General features: G+C 55.1%; 2 protein-coding genes across 16 annotated transcripts; one reads left to right on the forward strand and one right to left on the reverse strand.

Annotated features, from left to right (window-relative positions):
• The first annotated feature begins 45 nt into the window (after window positions 1-45).
• ECI1 (enoyl-CoA delta isomerase 1) lies at window positions 46-12,858 on the forward strand. Of its 15 annotated transcripts, none has more exons than XM_081555364.1 (7): window positions 46-110; window positions 243-522; window positions 2,589-2,716; window positions 9,644-9,790; window positions 10,508-10,629; window positions 10,714-10,892; window positions 12,209-12,858. In XM_081555364.1, the coding sequence occupies exons 3-7, from the start codon at window positions 2,600-2,602 to the stop codon at window positions 12,439-12,441; spliced, it is 798 nt and encodes a 265-aa protein (XP_081411490.1). In that variant the 5' UTR covers window positions 46-110; window positions 243-522; window positions 2,589-2,599; the 3' UTR covers window positions 12,442-12,858. The 15 variants fall into 15 exon arrangements, with proteins under 15 accessions (XP_081411490.1, XP_081411484.1, XP_081411480.1 ...); XM_081555358.1 differs by having other exon boundaries at window positions 12,264-12,858; XM_081555354.1 differs by having other exon boundaries at window positions 243-359; window positions 12,206-12,858.
• On the reverse strand, window positions 12,026-16,480 carry DNASE1L2 (deoxyribonuclease 1 like 2). Its single transcript, XM_081555375.1, is given in 8 exon segments — window positions 12,026-14,187; window positions 14,545-14,796; window positions 14,908-15,027; window positions 15,030-15,192; window positions 15,272-15,355; window positions 15,450-15,538; window positions 15,631-15,818; window positions 16,040-16,480. Coding segments are annotated over 7 exon segments (903 nt in total). The 5' UTR covers window positions 15,775-15,818; window positions 16,040-16,480; the 3' UTR covers window positions 12,026-14,136.
• Window positions 16,481-16,734: the final 254 nt, after the last annotated feature.

Consider the following 16,734-nt stretch of genomic DNA (forward strand, 5'->3'; position numbering starts at 1 on the left):
GGCGGGGCGGGCGGCAAGACCACGCCCCGGCGCCGCGACCTGCCCGTTCTCGGCCAAGATGGCGCTGGCGTCGGGAGTGCGCTTCCCTGCGCGCACCCTGCTCCGTTCGTGTGCGTGACCGGCGCGGGGCGCCGGGCGCGGGGCGCCGGGCGCGGGGCGCCGGGCGCGGGGCGCCGGGCGCGGGGCGCCGGGCGCGGGGCGCCGGGCGCTGGGGCTAACCGATCTCACGCTGACCTCCGCAGGGGCGCTGCTCCGGGGCACGACCCTAGGGCGCACGGAGCCGGCGGCCGGCGGCGGCGGGGACGGCGCTCGGCGCTTCGGAAGCCAGCGGGTGCTGGTGGAGCCGGACGCGGCCGCAGGTAAGCGACCCCGAGCGCCTGGCATCCCCGCGGTGAGGAACGGGGGGACCGCCGGCAGCAGAGTGGGCTCCGCGGGGCCCCAGGCTCCGGACCCAGACCTAGAATCCGGACCCGGGAAAGCGCTCGAATTTCCAAAGATCCCGAGATAAAGCCTGATTTTGAAGTAAGTTTCTGTTGAGTTCAAAGCTAACGGTCATCAGCAGTCGAGGTGTTTCACCACCACCGCCGCCCCCCCAGTTCATTATGAAGATAAACATGTTTCTGTTTTTAAAGGTTGGGGTATGTGCTCCTTATACAAGCTATTAACTTGGGAAGCGAAAAGCATTGGAAACACCTTGAAATAACATTTTTAACTTTTTGTTAATACTCCCAGGTGGCACAGAACCCAGCAGATATTTTTTTTTAATTACAGCCAGGAGCCACAAGTAAAATCACTCCTACCCACCTCCATCAGAACACCTCTTAAAAGTCTCCAAGGGGGGTAAAAAAAAAGAGGTAGAAAGAGCACTTTTGAAAGAGAAAGCTGTGCTTTCTCCACCAGAGAGCCCTTCAGAGCTAGGTCCTGAGTGGGCTTGGGGGCAGAGACAGACAGACTCACATTTTAGGACAAGCTTGTCTCGGCCTCCCAGCTCTGAGCCTCCTAAACATTGCCGGCTTATCCTGGTAGGAGGTTGAGTTTGAGGTCAAAGCCAAGCATGGTTCTGTCCTCATTGCCAGACCCAGGTGGCCTTCAGGCATCTTGAGACTTGGAGGAATTAATGGAGTAAAAGTGCTTTATAAAATGTTTTCATTTAAGTGCCAAAGTGCTATCGTGTTGATGTATGGCATAAACCAACACAGTATTGTAAAGCAGTTATCCTCCAATTAAAAATATTTTTTAAAAAAAAAAGCTGACTTTAGATTCTATTCAACATTCAAGAAACATTTATTTTGTACCCACCCCATGCCAGGGGTGTGATTATTTACCTGGTGATGTCCAAGTCCATCTGTTCACCTTTGGCCTTTACATTTCCCCCAAACTCTTAGATATTGTCTCACTAAACAGCAAAGATCCAGAGGCAGCTTCGGAAACTTACCTCCGAACCTTGTTTGGGGAGCTCACTTCTGAAAGTTCTGATTGATTCTTCTGCATAGGATGACATTTCTGAAGCCCCTAGGGTCTGCCCTTGGGCGGGGAAGTGGAAACAGATGGCCTCAGCCAGGCCAGCAGCTGCACTGTCCACAGAGGCAGGCCCTTCACTCCCGCTTTTCCTGCTGCTGGCAGAATGAATGTATAAACGGAGAGTTTTGAGAACATCGGCCCCTGATACACTTACCCTTGATCCTTAAACAAGTGTGAAGCAGAACCCCCCACTGGAGCTCCTCCTCGCACATCTAGTTCTTAGAGTTGCTCACTTACAATAAGGCCTCTGCTCCCATGAGGTTGTCAGACTTGGTATCGGGGAGAAAATTGGACTGATATCATCATGAGCTCTTCATTTGTTTTGAACATTGATTTGTTTGGAGTGGTGGCATTGTTTGTGAGGGAAAAAAACATGTCATGTAGGTTGTCTAAAAGTAAAATACATTTTAAACTCAAAAAAGAAAGATCAACAAAAATGTGTACGTGAGTGCTCCCAGCAGCAGTACTCTCAATAGCCAAGAGGTGGAACTAACTCAAGTGTCCGCTGGCCGGTCAATGGATAAGCAGAACGTGCTGTACACACACAGATCACGGAAAGTTATTTGACCTTGAGAAGGAACGAAGCAGTGACACGTGCTGCTTCGTGGATGAACCTTGGAAGCAGTCAATGAAAGCAGACACAAAAGGTCATATATTTTCTATGATTCCGCTTCCATAGAAGGTCCACAGTTGGCAAGTCCATAGGAACAAGAAGGAGACTAGTGATTAGTGATCCCTGGGTCAGGAAGATCCCTGGAGGAGGGCATGGCAACCCACTCCAGTATTCTTGCCTGGAGAATCCTATGGACAGGAGCCTGGTGGGCTTTGGTCTGTAGGGTCTCAAAGAGTCGGACATGACTGAAGTGACTTAGTACACACGCCCAGGGGCTGGAACAGGAGGAATGGTAACTGCCGATGTGTACAGGGTTCCCTTTATTATAAGATACATGAATCTCACCTCAGTTTAAAAAACCCAACAGCTGTGTCTTCCAATGGCCTTCCCATAGATGACTGGGGGCACCTTTCTCGTGCTGGCACGAGCTTTGTCCTCTTCGTTTTCAAACTAGGGGTAGCCGTGATGAAGTTCAGGAATCCCCCCGTGAACTCCCTCAGCCTGGAGCTGCTGACGGAGGTGGTCATCAGCCTAGAGAAGCTGGAGAACGACAAGACCTTCCGCGGCGTCATCCTAACTTCTGTGAGTCCTCCTCAGCTCCCCCCAAGGCCCCGAGCCCAGAAAGCCACACACATCACAGGCTGGAGAAAACCCAGGCAGCCCAAGTGCGGGTACCATCACAGGCCTTCCAGGGGTCATAGTCCTGGGTGTGACTCGTGGGAGCTGGGCTGTGAGCAGCTGGTTCGCCCGCAGGCGGCTGATGCTTCTGTCCCAGGCCGCCTCCCAGGCCCATGCAGTTGTGGGGCCAGGCCCTGGGGCAGGCCTCGATGCACCATACCTGGGCTTGGATGTAGGTGAGAGCGGGTTCCTTTGGGCAGGGGTGACCTTGAAACCATGCGACTTCACGAAGTCTGGACCCTGTGCAGACTTGGTTTTCAGAAGCTTCCTGGGGCCCAGGCTGGCCCCGGAGACTGCTTGTTCCAAGAGCGGTGCTCCCCATCCCTCTCCGGGCAGGTCCTAGAGCCAAGGTCTCAGAGGCCAGGCTTTTTCCTTCTGAATTCTCCTTGGACGGAAAAGTCTTGGTCGCAGGTTTACAACAGTAGGCGGACAACAGCACCAGACAAAATGCAGCATAAATCAGTATGACTGAAAAGAAAAGGGTTATGAGAAAATGAAAACCTCCTGTCAGAAGACTTCTTATGCTTTGCGGGATCCAAGAGAACAAGCTGGAGAGCCAGTTTTCATTTCCTTGCCCACATTGAATGGCAAGGATTAGTAGATAATTATCTGTGGAAGTCAAATGGCTTGTTGACAGATTTTCTTGGTGTTGGTTTCTACATGGAAGGAGGTGTTAACTTCATATGCGACAAAAGGTATTGGCAGTTGCACAAACCATTCCTTTTCTGCTCAACATTCAGAAAACTAAGATCATGGCATCCAGTTCCATCACTCCATGGCAAATAGATGGGGAAAAAATGGAAACAGTGCGAGACTTTATTTTTGGGGGCTCCAAAATCACTGCAGATGGTGACTGCAGCCATGAAATTAAAAGACGCTTGCTCCTTGGAAGAAAAGCTATGACCAACCTAGACAGCATATTAAAAAGCAGAGATATTACTTTGCCAACAAAAATCCGTCTAGTCAAAGCTATGGTTTTTCCATTAGTGATGTATGGATGTGAGAGTTGGACTGTAAAGAAAGCTGAGCGCCAAAGAATTGATGCTTTTGAACTGTGGTGCTGGAGAAGACTTTTGAGAGTCCCTTGGACTGCAAGGAAATCAAACCAGTCAATGCTAAAGGAAATCAGTCCTGATTATTCATTGGAAGGACTGATGCTGAAGCTGAAACTCAGGTACTTTGGGTACCTGATGCGAAGAACTGACTCATTGGAAAAGGCCTTGATGCTGGGAAAGACTGAAGGCAGGAGGAGAAGGGGAGGACAGAGGATGAGACGGTTGGATGGCATCACCAACTCGATGGACATGAATTTGAGTAAGCTCCGGGAGTTAGTGATAGACAGGGAAGCCTGACGTGCTGCAGTCCATGGGGTCACAAAGAGTTGGACACGACTGAGCAACTGAACTGTATCAGCAGTAATCAGGTACAATCTTGGCCAGGGAATCTAGCCTCATTTAGGGTTTTGAGCTGCTTCTGTGAGATGTAAAATCTCATCCCCACATTTCACAGGGAATCTTTTGCATGTAAAAGTCCTCTTTCTAAAAGAGTAAAATAAAGGTCTCCTTTCTTTCCAGATAGCTGCATGGGCATGTGAAACAAGGAAGGCATATTTTGAGTTTGTACATATGTTTATAATTCTTCCTTCACAGTTTTTCTCCATCACCCCAACTTATATAAAGGTCAGGCAGTGTTAGAGTACAGTTTAAGTTTTTCCCTTTTCAACCCATCTGTTTTTTTAGATTTCCAGCTTTTAAGGATACAGTGCAGAGGTGTTTCTTCTGGCTTAGAAGAGGATCCTCCCATGTTGAGAAACCTGTGGCCCAGAGGGCTCCTAGAAACAAAGTCCCGGGTGCAGAGGCACTTCACCAGGAGGCTTTTGTCAGAAGGGGCTTGAGGGCCCTCCGAATGCCCTTCTCACCTCCTGGGGTTTGGAGCATCCTCCGCTCTCCCGTCGATTCCTAACCAGCCGTCTCTGGTCATCGGCCCCTCACATGAGGGGTTCCCCACAGGGGACCTCCGAAGCAGTGCCACTGTGCTGCCAGGGCGCTCCCTGAGGGAGATCTGTTGTCTCTGACGCTTACGTCTTATTATGTGTGTAACAGTGTCCCTGATGTGAGGCTGTACTGCTTGAGATTGTGCATCTGTAAACCCTCGGAAGTGGGCTGCTAGGAAGTGGCAAGCTCAGTAGGTAGTCACAGTGTCTGGGCTGCCGGGGCCTGGAGGGAAGGAGATCCTGGAGGAACTGGAGCTGGGCGCAGTGGGAAATGTCACCGGGCCAGGACCTGGGGGCCTCGAGCTGGGAGTGTTCCCAACGGGGCTTTTGAACACAGAGTAAGGGGAAAGACTGGACAGTGGAAGCACCCCAAGCCCCCTCCCCATCTGTTTGGCGGTCGTGATAAAACTGGGGAGAGCCCAATGGTCCCACCTGAGGCCAGCAACAGTGAGTTTGGACAGTGTTTCCCACGGAATTTAACACAACCAGTGAACCCAGTTAGCTTTGCTTCTCTCTTTGGGATGCTCCAGGGACCCTTTGAAGCTGGACATCAGTTTCTTTTTTTTTTTTTTATTTTAATTGGAGGCTAATTATTTTACAATATTGTAGTGGTTTTGCCATACATTGACATGAATCAGCCACGGATGTACATGTGTTCCCCATCCTGAACCCCCTCTCACCTGACTCCCCATCCCATCCCTCAGGGTCATCCCAGTGCACCAGCCCTGAGCACCCTGTCTCATGCATCAAACCTGGATTGGCATTCTGTTTCACATATGATAATATACATTTTTCAGTGCTATTCTCTCAAATCATCCCACCCTCACCTTCTCCCACAGAGTCCAAAAGACTATTCTATGTCTCTTTTGCTATCTCACATATAGGGTTATTGTTACCATCTTTCTAAATTCCATATATATGCGTTAGTATACTGTATTGGTGTTTTTCTTTCTGACTTACTTCACTGTGTATAATAGGCTCCAGTTGCATCCACCTCATTAGAACTGATTCGAATGTATTCTTTTTAATGGCTGAGTAATATTCCATCGTGTATATGTACCACAGCTTCCTTATCCATTCGTCTGCTGATGGACATCTAGGTTGCTTCCATGTCCTGGCTATTATAAACAGTGCTGTGATGAACATTGGGGTACACGTGTGTCTTTCAGTTCTGGTTTCCTCCATGTGTATGCCCAGCAGTGGGATTGCTGGGTCATTTGGCAGTTCTATTTCCAGTTTTTTAAGGACTCTCCACACTGTTCTCCATAGTGGCTGTACTAGTTTGCATTCCCACTAACAGTGTAAAAGGGTTCCCTTTTCTCCACACCCTCTCCAGCATTTATTGTTTGTAGAGTTTTGGATAGCAGCCATTCTGACCGCCGTGAGATGGTACCTCATTATGGTTTTGATTTGCATTTCTCTGATAATGAGTGATGTTGAGCATCTTTTCATGTGGTTGTTAGCCATCTGTATGTCTTCTTTGGAGAAATGTCTGTTTAGTTCTTTGGCCCATTTTTTGATTGGGTCGTTTATTTTTCTGGAATTGAGCTGCAGGAGTTGCTTGTATATTTTTGAGATTAATTCTTTGTCAGTTGCTTCATTTGCTGTTATTTTCTCCCATTCTGAAGGCTGTCTTTTCACCTTGCTTATAGTTTCCTTTCGGAGAAGGCAATGGCACCCCACTCCAGTACTCTTGCCTGGAAAATCCCATGGATGGAGGAGCCTGGTAGGCTGCAGTCCGTGGGGTCGGGCTAAGAGTCGGACGCGACTGAGCGACTTCACTTTCACTTTTCCTGTTCATGCACTGGAGAAGGAAATGGCAACCCACTCCAGTATTCTTGCCTGGAGAATCCCAGGGATGGCAGAGCCTGGTGGGCTGCTGTCTATGGGGTCGCACAGAGTCGGACACGACTGAAGCGACTTAGCAGCAGATGGGAAATAATACTTAATGTGCTGCTACTGCTAAATCACTTCAGTCGTGTCCGACTCTGTGCGACCCCATAGACGGCAGCCCACCAGGCTCCCCCGTCCCTGGGATTCTCCAGGCAAGAACACTGGAGTGGGTTGCCATTTCCTTCTCCAATCTATGAAAGTGAAAAGGGAAAGTGAAGTCGCTCAGTCGTTTCTGACTCTTAGCAACCCCATGGTCTGCAGCCTACCAGGCTCCTCCGTCCATGGGATTTTCCAGGCAAGAGTACTGGAGTAGGGTGCCATTGCCTTCTCCAATACTTAATGTGGGTGACTCTAAAGTACAGGTCTGTGTTAATTAAACCCATAAGCCTAAGCCAGCACTAATACCAGATGTTAATCAAATATTGACTATTTTCCCAGATCACAGGAGCCCAAAATGTATTCTGATGAGCCTCTTCTATGTTTCTGAGAATATGTAAGGGCTCAATTGCCTTTAAGCCAATTGAATACAGCCCATTTACAAGTCAATTTTTACATAAAGACAGAGCCAGAGGCCTCTTAGTTTTCCCACTTGAATTTAAAGTGCCCTCCCCCCACGCTTTTTTCCTTCATTCTGAGGGACTACAGATGAATCAGGTAGTTCCTGAGCGCGCAGTCAGAACAGTTGCATTGCAAAAGCAGAGGAGGGAGAAACGAAAGCTCCTTTCTTTTCTGTCTTTAAAATCCCACCACGTAACCCAAGGTTGGAGTCTCAAGCAGTGTTTGAGATATACAATACAAGGGCTGCCTTTGTATTTCAAGGCTAAAGTCCTCCACTGTGCCCACAACATCAGCAGGGCAGCTGGACAGACAAAACGACATAAGGCAAAGATACCAATGACACAAACTTGTAGACACGGGCAGGTTTTCCAGATAAAAAAGGATGGGAGTGCAGGTATAAGGATCAAGGGAGAGGTGTAAAACAGGGGAGGGACAGAAAAGACTGAAAAATAGAAAGAGAACAGGAAAATAAAGATGAGTCAATGCCAGGACAATGGGGCTTCCAGCCGCTACCCGACATGAGAACTGAAACTGTCACTCTTGTGGCTCTCTGGGCAGGGGTGGCCCACTGGGCCAGGGTCTGCATGAGTGAGGCTAGACTCTCCAGCCTCTGGTGGGCAACGGTCAAGGTGTACCGTGGGCGGCCAGAGGTCTCGCCAGCTGAGAGGAGTGAGGCTGTGGCTGCCCGACATCCACTCTGGAAAGGAGAAGACAGGAGGAGGAAAGGACAGAGAGGAGAAGTAGAGAAACACCGGGAGAGGGGAAAGGACGAGGAGGCGGGGGCAGTGTTGCCTAGATGAGGGACCTGAGCCCCCCTGGGTCAGGAAGGCAGGGCTTCAGGTAGCCACTTGCTGCCCACCGGGAAGCTGCGTTCGGGGGTCCCAGAGGTGCCCAGATCCCCTCTGCAGGAGGGGACGAGCCACACACTAGGGGCCCTAAATCTGATACTGACCAGTGTTCTTGGCCTTGCTCATCCAATAGAAATTGACTAGAGGCCCGACAAGAAATTCAGGCAAAGCTCTATTGGGGCCCCTACTGCAGCGGGGTCGGGGAAGGGAGCAAGAACAGACAACAGGTTCCCTTGCTCACTTGCTCCTGACCTCGACCCACTGCAGAAGAATCACTGCAGTCGGAAGTCGCAGAAACAGGCCAGCCCCCATCCCTTCTGTCTGGCAGAAGTTAACCCCAGCTGGCATCGATGCAGTTGCTTCTCTCACATCCAGAATAGAATTCTTTGCCTTTGCTTCCCTCCAGTGCCAGGACCGTGGGCCGCACTGTCGGCCTGTCGACTTCGGTGCTGAGAAAGTGTGTTGAATTTAGGGGGCGGCGGGGAGGAGAAGCCAGGGGCTCTTGGTGGGAACAGGTTAAGGAGGAAGGCTGGAAAGTTGGACGGCCGTCCTGCCACGTCCTCGGAGCAGGGCAGCTCACCACCACCACCCCAAGATTCCGGCCGGTGAGACGGTAGGACACTCATACCGACGGCCCAGCTTCCCATCCCTGGGGGTGCTTTAGAGGCAAGAGTGGAATGCGTTCCATGTAAACAAGGCCAGCCTGCAGGTGCCCTGCACACCGTGTATATGAGAAGCACGGGGTGCGTCTACGCCTGCCCTGCACTTGGCTTCAGTCACTTCGTATGAGGACGTAGGGGATGTCGAGTGTGGCTGCCCCTCCTCACGGACACTGGTGGGGGGGGTGGCGGCTGTCATCTGCACTGGCCTGTGGCGACTGTAGCCAGCTCTGCTTAGCGATCAGCAACCTCACAGCAGCCTCGGGTTCCAGACATGCTCTAGTGAGGGCTCGCGGGAAACCCAGGCGTAAGGTCCCCGTGTGACGGCCGGGGACCCCCTCCTGCCCCAGCCTGGGTTCTTCACTGAGCACCCAGAACCTGGTGTCCACACCGGGAGCACTGGTCCCCTTCTGTCTTGGTCTGCCCCGCCCAGCCTTCAGTCTCACAAGTGCTGGCCCAGGGCAGAGGGGAGGTGTGTCTTGACCGCTTGCCGCGCCCTCCTTCCCTGGTGGGTCTGTGGTTTGCTGGCCCTTTGGGCTTAGCCAGAACGCGTGTCCTCTCTGACTGTCAGGAGCCTCCCCGGCCTCTGACTCCTCTGCCCAGGCTGTGCGCACGGGTACACAGGGCCCGCGTTTTATGTCCCTGGGGAGCACCTGGCCCTGCCGCCTGCCCGTCCCATTTGAAGCTGGAAGGGGAAGAATATGGCAGGATGCAGAGGGGACAGTCCAGAGCGTCCCGGCTGAGTCCCTAGAGCCCCCAGCTCAGGGCGCCTGGGGGCGCCATCCTGCTGCTGAGCGTGACCTCAGCTCTTCCGCCTTCGAGCGCTTGTGCGCTCCCTGGGCCCCAAGGCGGACTTTGACAGTGCCCCCCATCCCCCTAGGACTGCCCCAGGGTCTTCTCTGCCGGCCTGGACCTGATGGAGATATGTGGGAGGAACCCAGCCCATTATGCCGAGTACTGGAAGGCCGTGCAGGAGCTGTGGCTGCGGACGTACCTGTCCAACCTGGTGCTGGTTGCCGCCATCAACGTGAGTGTTCCTCCTGGGGGGGCCACCTGGGTTGCTCACTGCAAGCCAGCCCTTGGGGTAGGTGGACGTGGCCCTCCCTTAGAAAGCCCTCAGAGAGGAAGGGAGCAGTCAGGGAGACCCGCAGAGGTCAGCTTGCCATTACAGATCGGGTGAGAAGAGGGGGCCACATGGTGGGGGTGAGTGTGGGGATGGGAGCCAGGGCTTGTGGTCACATCTGGGGAGCATCGCTCTGGCCTAACCTAAGGCAAGGGTGGGGCGGAGACCAGGGGCCTGAGCCGGCTGGAGAAGAGGAGGGCTGGGGTTGGGAAGACTTGTGGGGTTGGGCGACCGGCCACCTCCATGTGGACAGTGGGTGCAGGAGGTGAGGACAGTGGTGGCCCCAGGCCCTCTGGGGCAGGACGTGAGGTGACAGCCCAGGCCAGATGCTCATTTGGGGTCTGAGGGACCAGACGAGAGCTGAGAGAGGAGAAGCCACTCGCAGCCCCGAGTGACCCTGAGGGAAGAGGGGTGTGCAGGCTGATGGGTGAGCGAGTCCCGCTGCGCACACACCCCAGACAGGGTTGGTGCAGCACAGGGAGGGAAAGGGAGGGGAGGGGAGGGGGCTGGAGGCACCCGGGAGCTCACGGCCGCCCCGGAGCGTGCCCATGCCAGCTCTCTGGAACACTACGGGGACCAGCGCGGCGGCCCCGGAGCCCAGTGGTCTGGCTCTCCCTGCAGGGAGCCTGCCCCGCGGGGGGCTGTCTCATCGCCCTCGCCTGTGACTGCCGGGTCCTGGCTGACAACCCCAAGTACCACATAGGGCTGAACGAGACCCTGCTGGGCATCATCGCCCCCTTCTGGTAAGGCTGGGGGCCAGGCCCACTGCCCCCACCCCCTGGCCAGGAGCCCCGAGCCCCCACTCCAAGTCGGGTGTCTGTTTCCAGGCTCAAAGACATGTATGTGAACACCATCGGGCACCGCGCCTCGGAGCAGGCCCTGCAGCTGGGGTCGCTCTTCCCACCGGCAGAGGCCCTCCAGGTGGGCCTGGTGGACCAGCTGGTGCCAGAGGACCAGGTGCTGAGCGCAGCGGTCTCAGAGATGACCCGGTGGCTGGCTGTTCCAGGTGAGGGGCGGGGTGGGGGTCGGGGAGCAGCTGTGGGTACTGGTGGGCCGGCAGAGCCCTCTCCCCTCTCAGCCTGAGGCTCCTGATAAGACCAGGAGTTCTCAAGCCATACACAGATGAGCCGCTCACAGTAGCAGACTGACTTCGTGTCCTGAGGCTGGTGTAAGAAGTGACAAGATGGGAAACTGAGGGGTGAGGGTGCTTAGGTGCTTAAAACAAGAGAAATGCATTGTCTCAGAGTCTGGAGGCCAGAGTCTAAAATCAGGGTGTGAACAGGGCCTTGCTCCCTGCAGAGGCCCCGGGGAGGTGCCTTCCTGGCCTCTTTCATCTTTGGGGGCTCCAGATACTCCTGGGCTGTGGCTGCATCACTCCAGCCCCTGCTTGTGTCTTCACACACCTTCTCCTCTACATGTTTCTATATCTCAAACCTCCCGTTCCTTCTAACACCTATCCTTGGATTCAGGCAGTGGTTATGGTGGTTTAGTCGCCAAGTCGTGCCCGACTCTCTGCATCTCCATGGACCATAGCCCACCAAGCTCCTCTGTCCATGGGATTTCCCAGTCAAGAATACTGGAGTGGGTTGCCATTTTCTTCTCCACGGGATATTCCTAGGGATCGAACCTGGGTCTCCTGCATTGCAGGCAGTGTCCTGCATTGTGGGCAGATTCTTTACCAACTGAGCCACTAGGGAAGCCCTCCCTGGATTTAGGGCCCACCCTAAATCCAAAATGATCTCATCTTAGTTACCTCTGCGAAAACCTTTTTCCTAATCAGGCCACTTACACATACCTTTCTGGGGTCCACTATTCAACTCACTACACAGACAACTGGAAACAGCTTACAAGCTCTACATCTGGCAGTAGGAGTGCTTATGTCAACGACAGTAGAAACCAGGGGTCAGCAGACTGTCTGTAGAGGGCCAGGGAGATGTCCGGCTTTGCTGGTCACACGGTCACTGCCATAACCACAGCACCGGAGTGAGGGCAGCCTCAGGGTGTGTGAACTAGGTAGTGTATCTAGTGTTACTGGAACACCAAGCTACTGAATTCTGAATTTCAAGTGATTTTTACATGTCACAAATACTAGCCTTTAAAATTTTTTTTGCACCATATATAAAAATGCAACCACCATTCTTAGCTCTTGTAGCTGTGGGGGGCCAGGTTTGCCAATGCCCAAATACCGCACAGCCAGCCGTTAATGACATGGTAAAGGAATAGTTAGCGACATAGAAGATATTCCCGACAACATAGCTGAGGGAAAATAACGGGCTGACAAGGCAGTTTTCACAGTATCGTCCTGTATGTTTTTAAAAGCAGGCGGCAGACAGCAGGGGACGAGTGGTTTTCCTTTTCTTCCCTTTGCTCACTTGAGTTTTCTGCCGGAGTTTCGGCTGGAACCATCTGGGGCATCTTGGCAATACCGCTGTCCCGGCACAGAGCCCGGGTCCTCACAGGTGGGCCCCGTCTTCTTCAGATCACGCGCGCCAGCTGACCAAGAACATGATGCGAAAGGCCACGGCAGACCGCCTGCTGAGGCAGCGCGACGCTGACATCCAGAACTTTGTCAGCTTCATCTGCAGAGACTCCATCCAGAAGTCGCTGCGGGTGTACTTGGAGAAGCTCCGACAGAGGAAAGGCTGAGGGCAGGGCTGCCCTCCAGGGTTTTGGCTGAGCCCACCCCTCCGGGCACTGTGGCTCTAGAGGACTTAAGTCCAGTCTTTTCCAATTTAAAATTACTTCCATTCCTTTGTCTTGCCCATCTCCCTAGAAGGCCCTGATCCTCACAGCCATAGTCTCAAGACCTGCTGCCACTCCCGAGTGCCCTTTGAGGGGCACAGCTGGCAAGCAGTGTCTTGACTGGGGATAATAAGCTGGCAGGTGGGCCCCTCCTGGACCTCGACAATGTCACCACTGAACATGTGTGCTGTTTTTTCCCAGAGCAGAATAAAGCCCTCGAGTTTCCCGTTCCTGGCTAGTGGGACACCTGATTGCTAGAGGCATAAGGCCAAGTAGTTGGTGGGCCCTGACGAGCCCCACGAGAGAAGGAAATGGGGAAAGACCTTGGGCTACCATGTTTGGATGGAAAACCTGTACAAGTTTCAGAGAAACTGGATAACTTGGAGAGGAAGGAGGGAGGCATTTTACATTGCAAGTGTCCTAAATCTTATTTCAGAAAGATCTAGCAAGAAAAGGTTGTCCAAACTCTTTTGAAACAAAGGTATAATTCAAGCCAGTTAAATCCTGCGAAAGGTGAGATCTTCGAAAACCAGCGACCTTATCAGGTCCCTGTCAGTTACGCTGTGTACCCCAGTTTGGCTTGTCCCCCATTCTCGGGGGCAAGCCTCCCTGGCGAGCCTTTGCCCAGCGCAGGGCTCCTGAGGAGGAAGCTACTAGGAAGGCACCTTTGAAGGGGCTGTACCACAGTGAGTTGTTGGGGTTCTATGGGCGGGACCCTCACCCAGCCTGCCCACTCACCAATGAGGGGCTCTCCACAAGTCCCAGGGCTGCCAACCAGCGGGTGGTAGGGGGACAACCTTCCTGACCTACCCCCACCAACTGCAGTGCTGGGTGGGGCAGGACCCTCGTACCCACAAGTGCTGCTAGAGGCCTGCAGACCTGAGAACCAGGGCTGGAGGAAGATCGCTGAGGATTGGGAGGTTGGCCTTGCACATCCACACGACGTGTGTGTGAGAGCACTTAGCCCATGTGCACTCAGTTCAGGTGCTTGGAAGCACTTAGTTTACACAAAGAGCAAGAAGCTTCCACCAGTGAGCACAGGCACTGTCTTCTGGAGCCAGCCCAGTCTGGACATGGTGGGTTCCCAGCAGAAAAGGTGGCGTGGGCAGGCCAGGCTGTCCCTGTTCCCTAGGTGGCTTGGGACCAGGGATCTGCTGGGTGGCAGGACCAAGGTCTGTGTCCCAGAAGGGCTGAGCCCTAAGAAGGGACCTGGAGGAGTCAGAGCCCACATGTGTGTGGGGCCCTGGCTGAGCGTGTGCTGTTTATCAAGCTCAGCTGCATGCCCAGCATGCTGGAAGATGTTTCTCACAACCTTATGAGGTAGGTGGTTGCAGCCTATTTCACAGATGGGAAAATGGGCTCCGAATGGTCCCATCACTTGTCCAGGCCTAGTTGCCCCTGCCCTGCAGCCTTGCTGGGGGTTGGCTGGCCATGCTGGAGGAGTCCTGTGGGGCTTGCTCCTTGTGGCCAGTCTGCAGGCAGTCTGCCCCAGCCAGGCCCCAGGGCTGTCAGGACTTGAGGGTCACCTCCACAGGAAAATGGTCACTGATGGCCAAGGCCTGGAGGGAGAAGGCGCCAAGCCTGAGACCCTGCTGAGCAGCCAGTCCTCCTTCAAGCACCACCCCAGAAAACTGCCCCCTACCCAGTAAGGGTGTCCAAACAAACCGCTGCACCTGGGGGGAGGCGTTGGCATCTACACCAGCTATGGCCTGTGGGTGGGCTGGGAGCACAGTCTCAGGACCCCACTCCAGGGTTGTAAAGAGCTTCTTGCATGCCACCCCAGGTTTGTTCCATAGGCCAGACTTGAACCTCTAAGGGCTTTTTCTAGAAACGCTAGTGCAAGCAGGGGAGTGCCCGATACCCTGAGGTTGGGATCTGGGTCCAGCATTCCTCTCGCCCCAGGGCCCAGGACTTGCCTGAGTCTGGTCCAGGCCGAATTCCTCCTGGAAGTCGTGCACGGTGGCTGACTGATGCTTCAGGTTCTTGCGCAGGCGGGAGCCACAGACCACGATGCGGTCGTAGGCGCAGTCTGAGTTGCCCACCGTGGTGTCGGCGCTGTCCGGGATGAGCCACTTAAAGACCTCGCTACTGCGCAGGCGGATGGCCGGCCAGTCCTGCGCCCGCACGTATTTGCAGTCGGCGTTGAAGTCGCCCAGAAATAGGATGTCCTGCGGGGCACGGCAGGGGCCCGGTCTGAGGCTCTGTGGCCGACCCAGGAGCACGCCTCCCGGTTCGGGCCGTGGGAGCGGGGCGGGGCCTTGCGGACGCGGGGTGCTTACGTCGGTGCCCCACTTGTCGATCACGTCCAGGTACACGTCGTAGAGCGCGTCAATCTCGGCCACGGCGTGGTGCGGCGCCGCGTGCAGCGGAATCAACACCAGCTCCTTGGTGGCTGCAGGAGGGGCTGGGTGTCAGAGGCCGGCGGCAGGGCGGGGCCTGCAGAGGGGCGGGGCGGGGCCTCACCGGAGCCGGGTGCCGAGAACTTGACCACGAATGGCTCCCGGCTGAAGGCGTCCTCGGCGTCCGGGTACTGGTACGTGTCCACGACCGACACCGTGTCCTTCCTGAGGGCAGGGGGTAAAGGACGGGTGGGCGCCGTGAGCGGGAGCCCTGCTCCGCGCACCGCGCGGCCCCTCCCCTCACCTGTAGACGAACAGGTACATTTCCTTATACTGGTCCCGACCCAGGGGCTCACTGCTCACGAAGCTGTACTCGTGCCTGGACACGCTGCGGAGATACGGGCCGGGCTTGGGGTCAAGGCATCGTTCCGAGACCTGGGGTCCGGGCCGGGGCTCCCCACGCTGGGCCCTGCCCGCTGCACCTGTTGATCTGCTCCATGAGCGCGGACACGGCGCTCAGGTCGGGGTCTCGCACCTCCTGCACAAGCATGACATCATAGCCAGCCAGGATCTGGGGGAGGGGCCAGCAGGTGCAGAGTCAGGCGCACCGCAGATCAGTCAGAGGAGCCCAGCCGCGACTCTGCCCCGGGACCCCAGCCTCACTTGCGCGATGACGCCGCCGCAGCCCGGGTCCGACACTTTGCTGTCGCCGAAGCTCTGGATGTTGAAAGCTCCGATGCGCAGTGCCTGGGCTCTGGCAGCCCCCAGCGCCCAGAGCGCGGCCAATAAGGTCAGGGGCCCGCCCATGGGCGGTCTTAGAGGGACAGACACTGCCGGTCCTGAGCGTGGACCTGGAGTGAGACACACCAGCCCACCCTTCATCTTGGCCGCGGGGACCGGGTCAGGTTCTGCCGCCCACAGTCCGCCGCCCCCTGCTGCTCTCCAGGTCTCCCCAGGGTGGTGCTGGGTTCACAGCCTTGTCCGTTCTCCTCCTCCGTGGGGAAACTGAAGCCCAAATATTTAGAGTCCATTCCCATCCAGCCCCTGCTTAGCACTCCCACACTGAACTCACCTGAGGTGTGTGGATAGGCTCAGGATCTGCGTCCCAGTAGAGGTCTGAGGTCCAGGCTGGGGGTGCGTCTGTGGCATGAGACAGACTGCAAGGGCTGGTGCAACAGCAGCGCTGGCACCCCAACTCCAGGGGTATTTGTAGCCCTGGTCCAGGGAGGGGCCAGACTGCGCTGCGTCCCGCCCCCTCCACGAAGCTGGTGGCTATACTCCTGGCTCTCACCTCTCTCTCATCCTACAGAGGACCACCCCCCACACACGGGAGGGAGGGGGGACAGGGAGGCAGGACTTCCACCCTGAGACTGCTCTGGGGCCCCACACCTATCGGAACAGGGGCTTAGAAGGCTGCCAACCCAAGAGCCACATCGGGACTAGAAAAGAGGGCCAGCCATGCCCACAGTCCAGGGCTTGTTCTTGTCCCTACCCCCGAGAAACTAGGTCACCCAGAATCTCCCTCAAGCTGCATCCCCGCAGGGAAACTAAGGCCACCCAATCATGAAAGACCAGCCCTGTTTACAGCCCAACATCTTCTGCTGCTTCTCCACGTCATCACTTTTAAGGACAAAGCCGAGACTCCTGGCTCTCCCTGCCTCATTCCCCAGTCCCAGGGTTGGAAGCTAGCAAGCAGCACCCCCACCCACCCACTTCGATGGGCAACAGGAAGCGGGAGTCACGACTCCAGCTGAGCAGGGCAGAGGC

Source organism: Giraffa tippelskirchi, chromosome 13 (assembly GCF_054371585.1).
Source record: "Giraffa tippelskirchi isolate mGirTip1 chromosome 13, T2T-mGirTip1v1.2.pri, whole genome shotgun sequence".
NCBI classification, from domain to species: domain Eukaryota; kingdom Metazoa; phylum Chordata; class Mammalia; order Artiodactyla; family Giraffidae; genus Giraffa; species Giraffa tippelskirchi.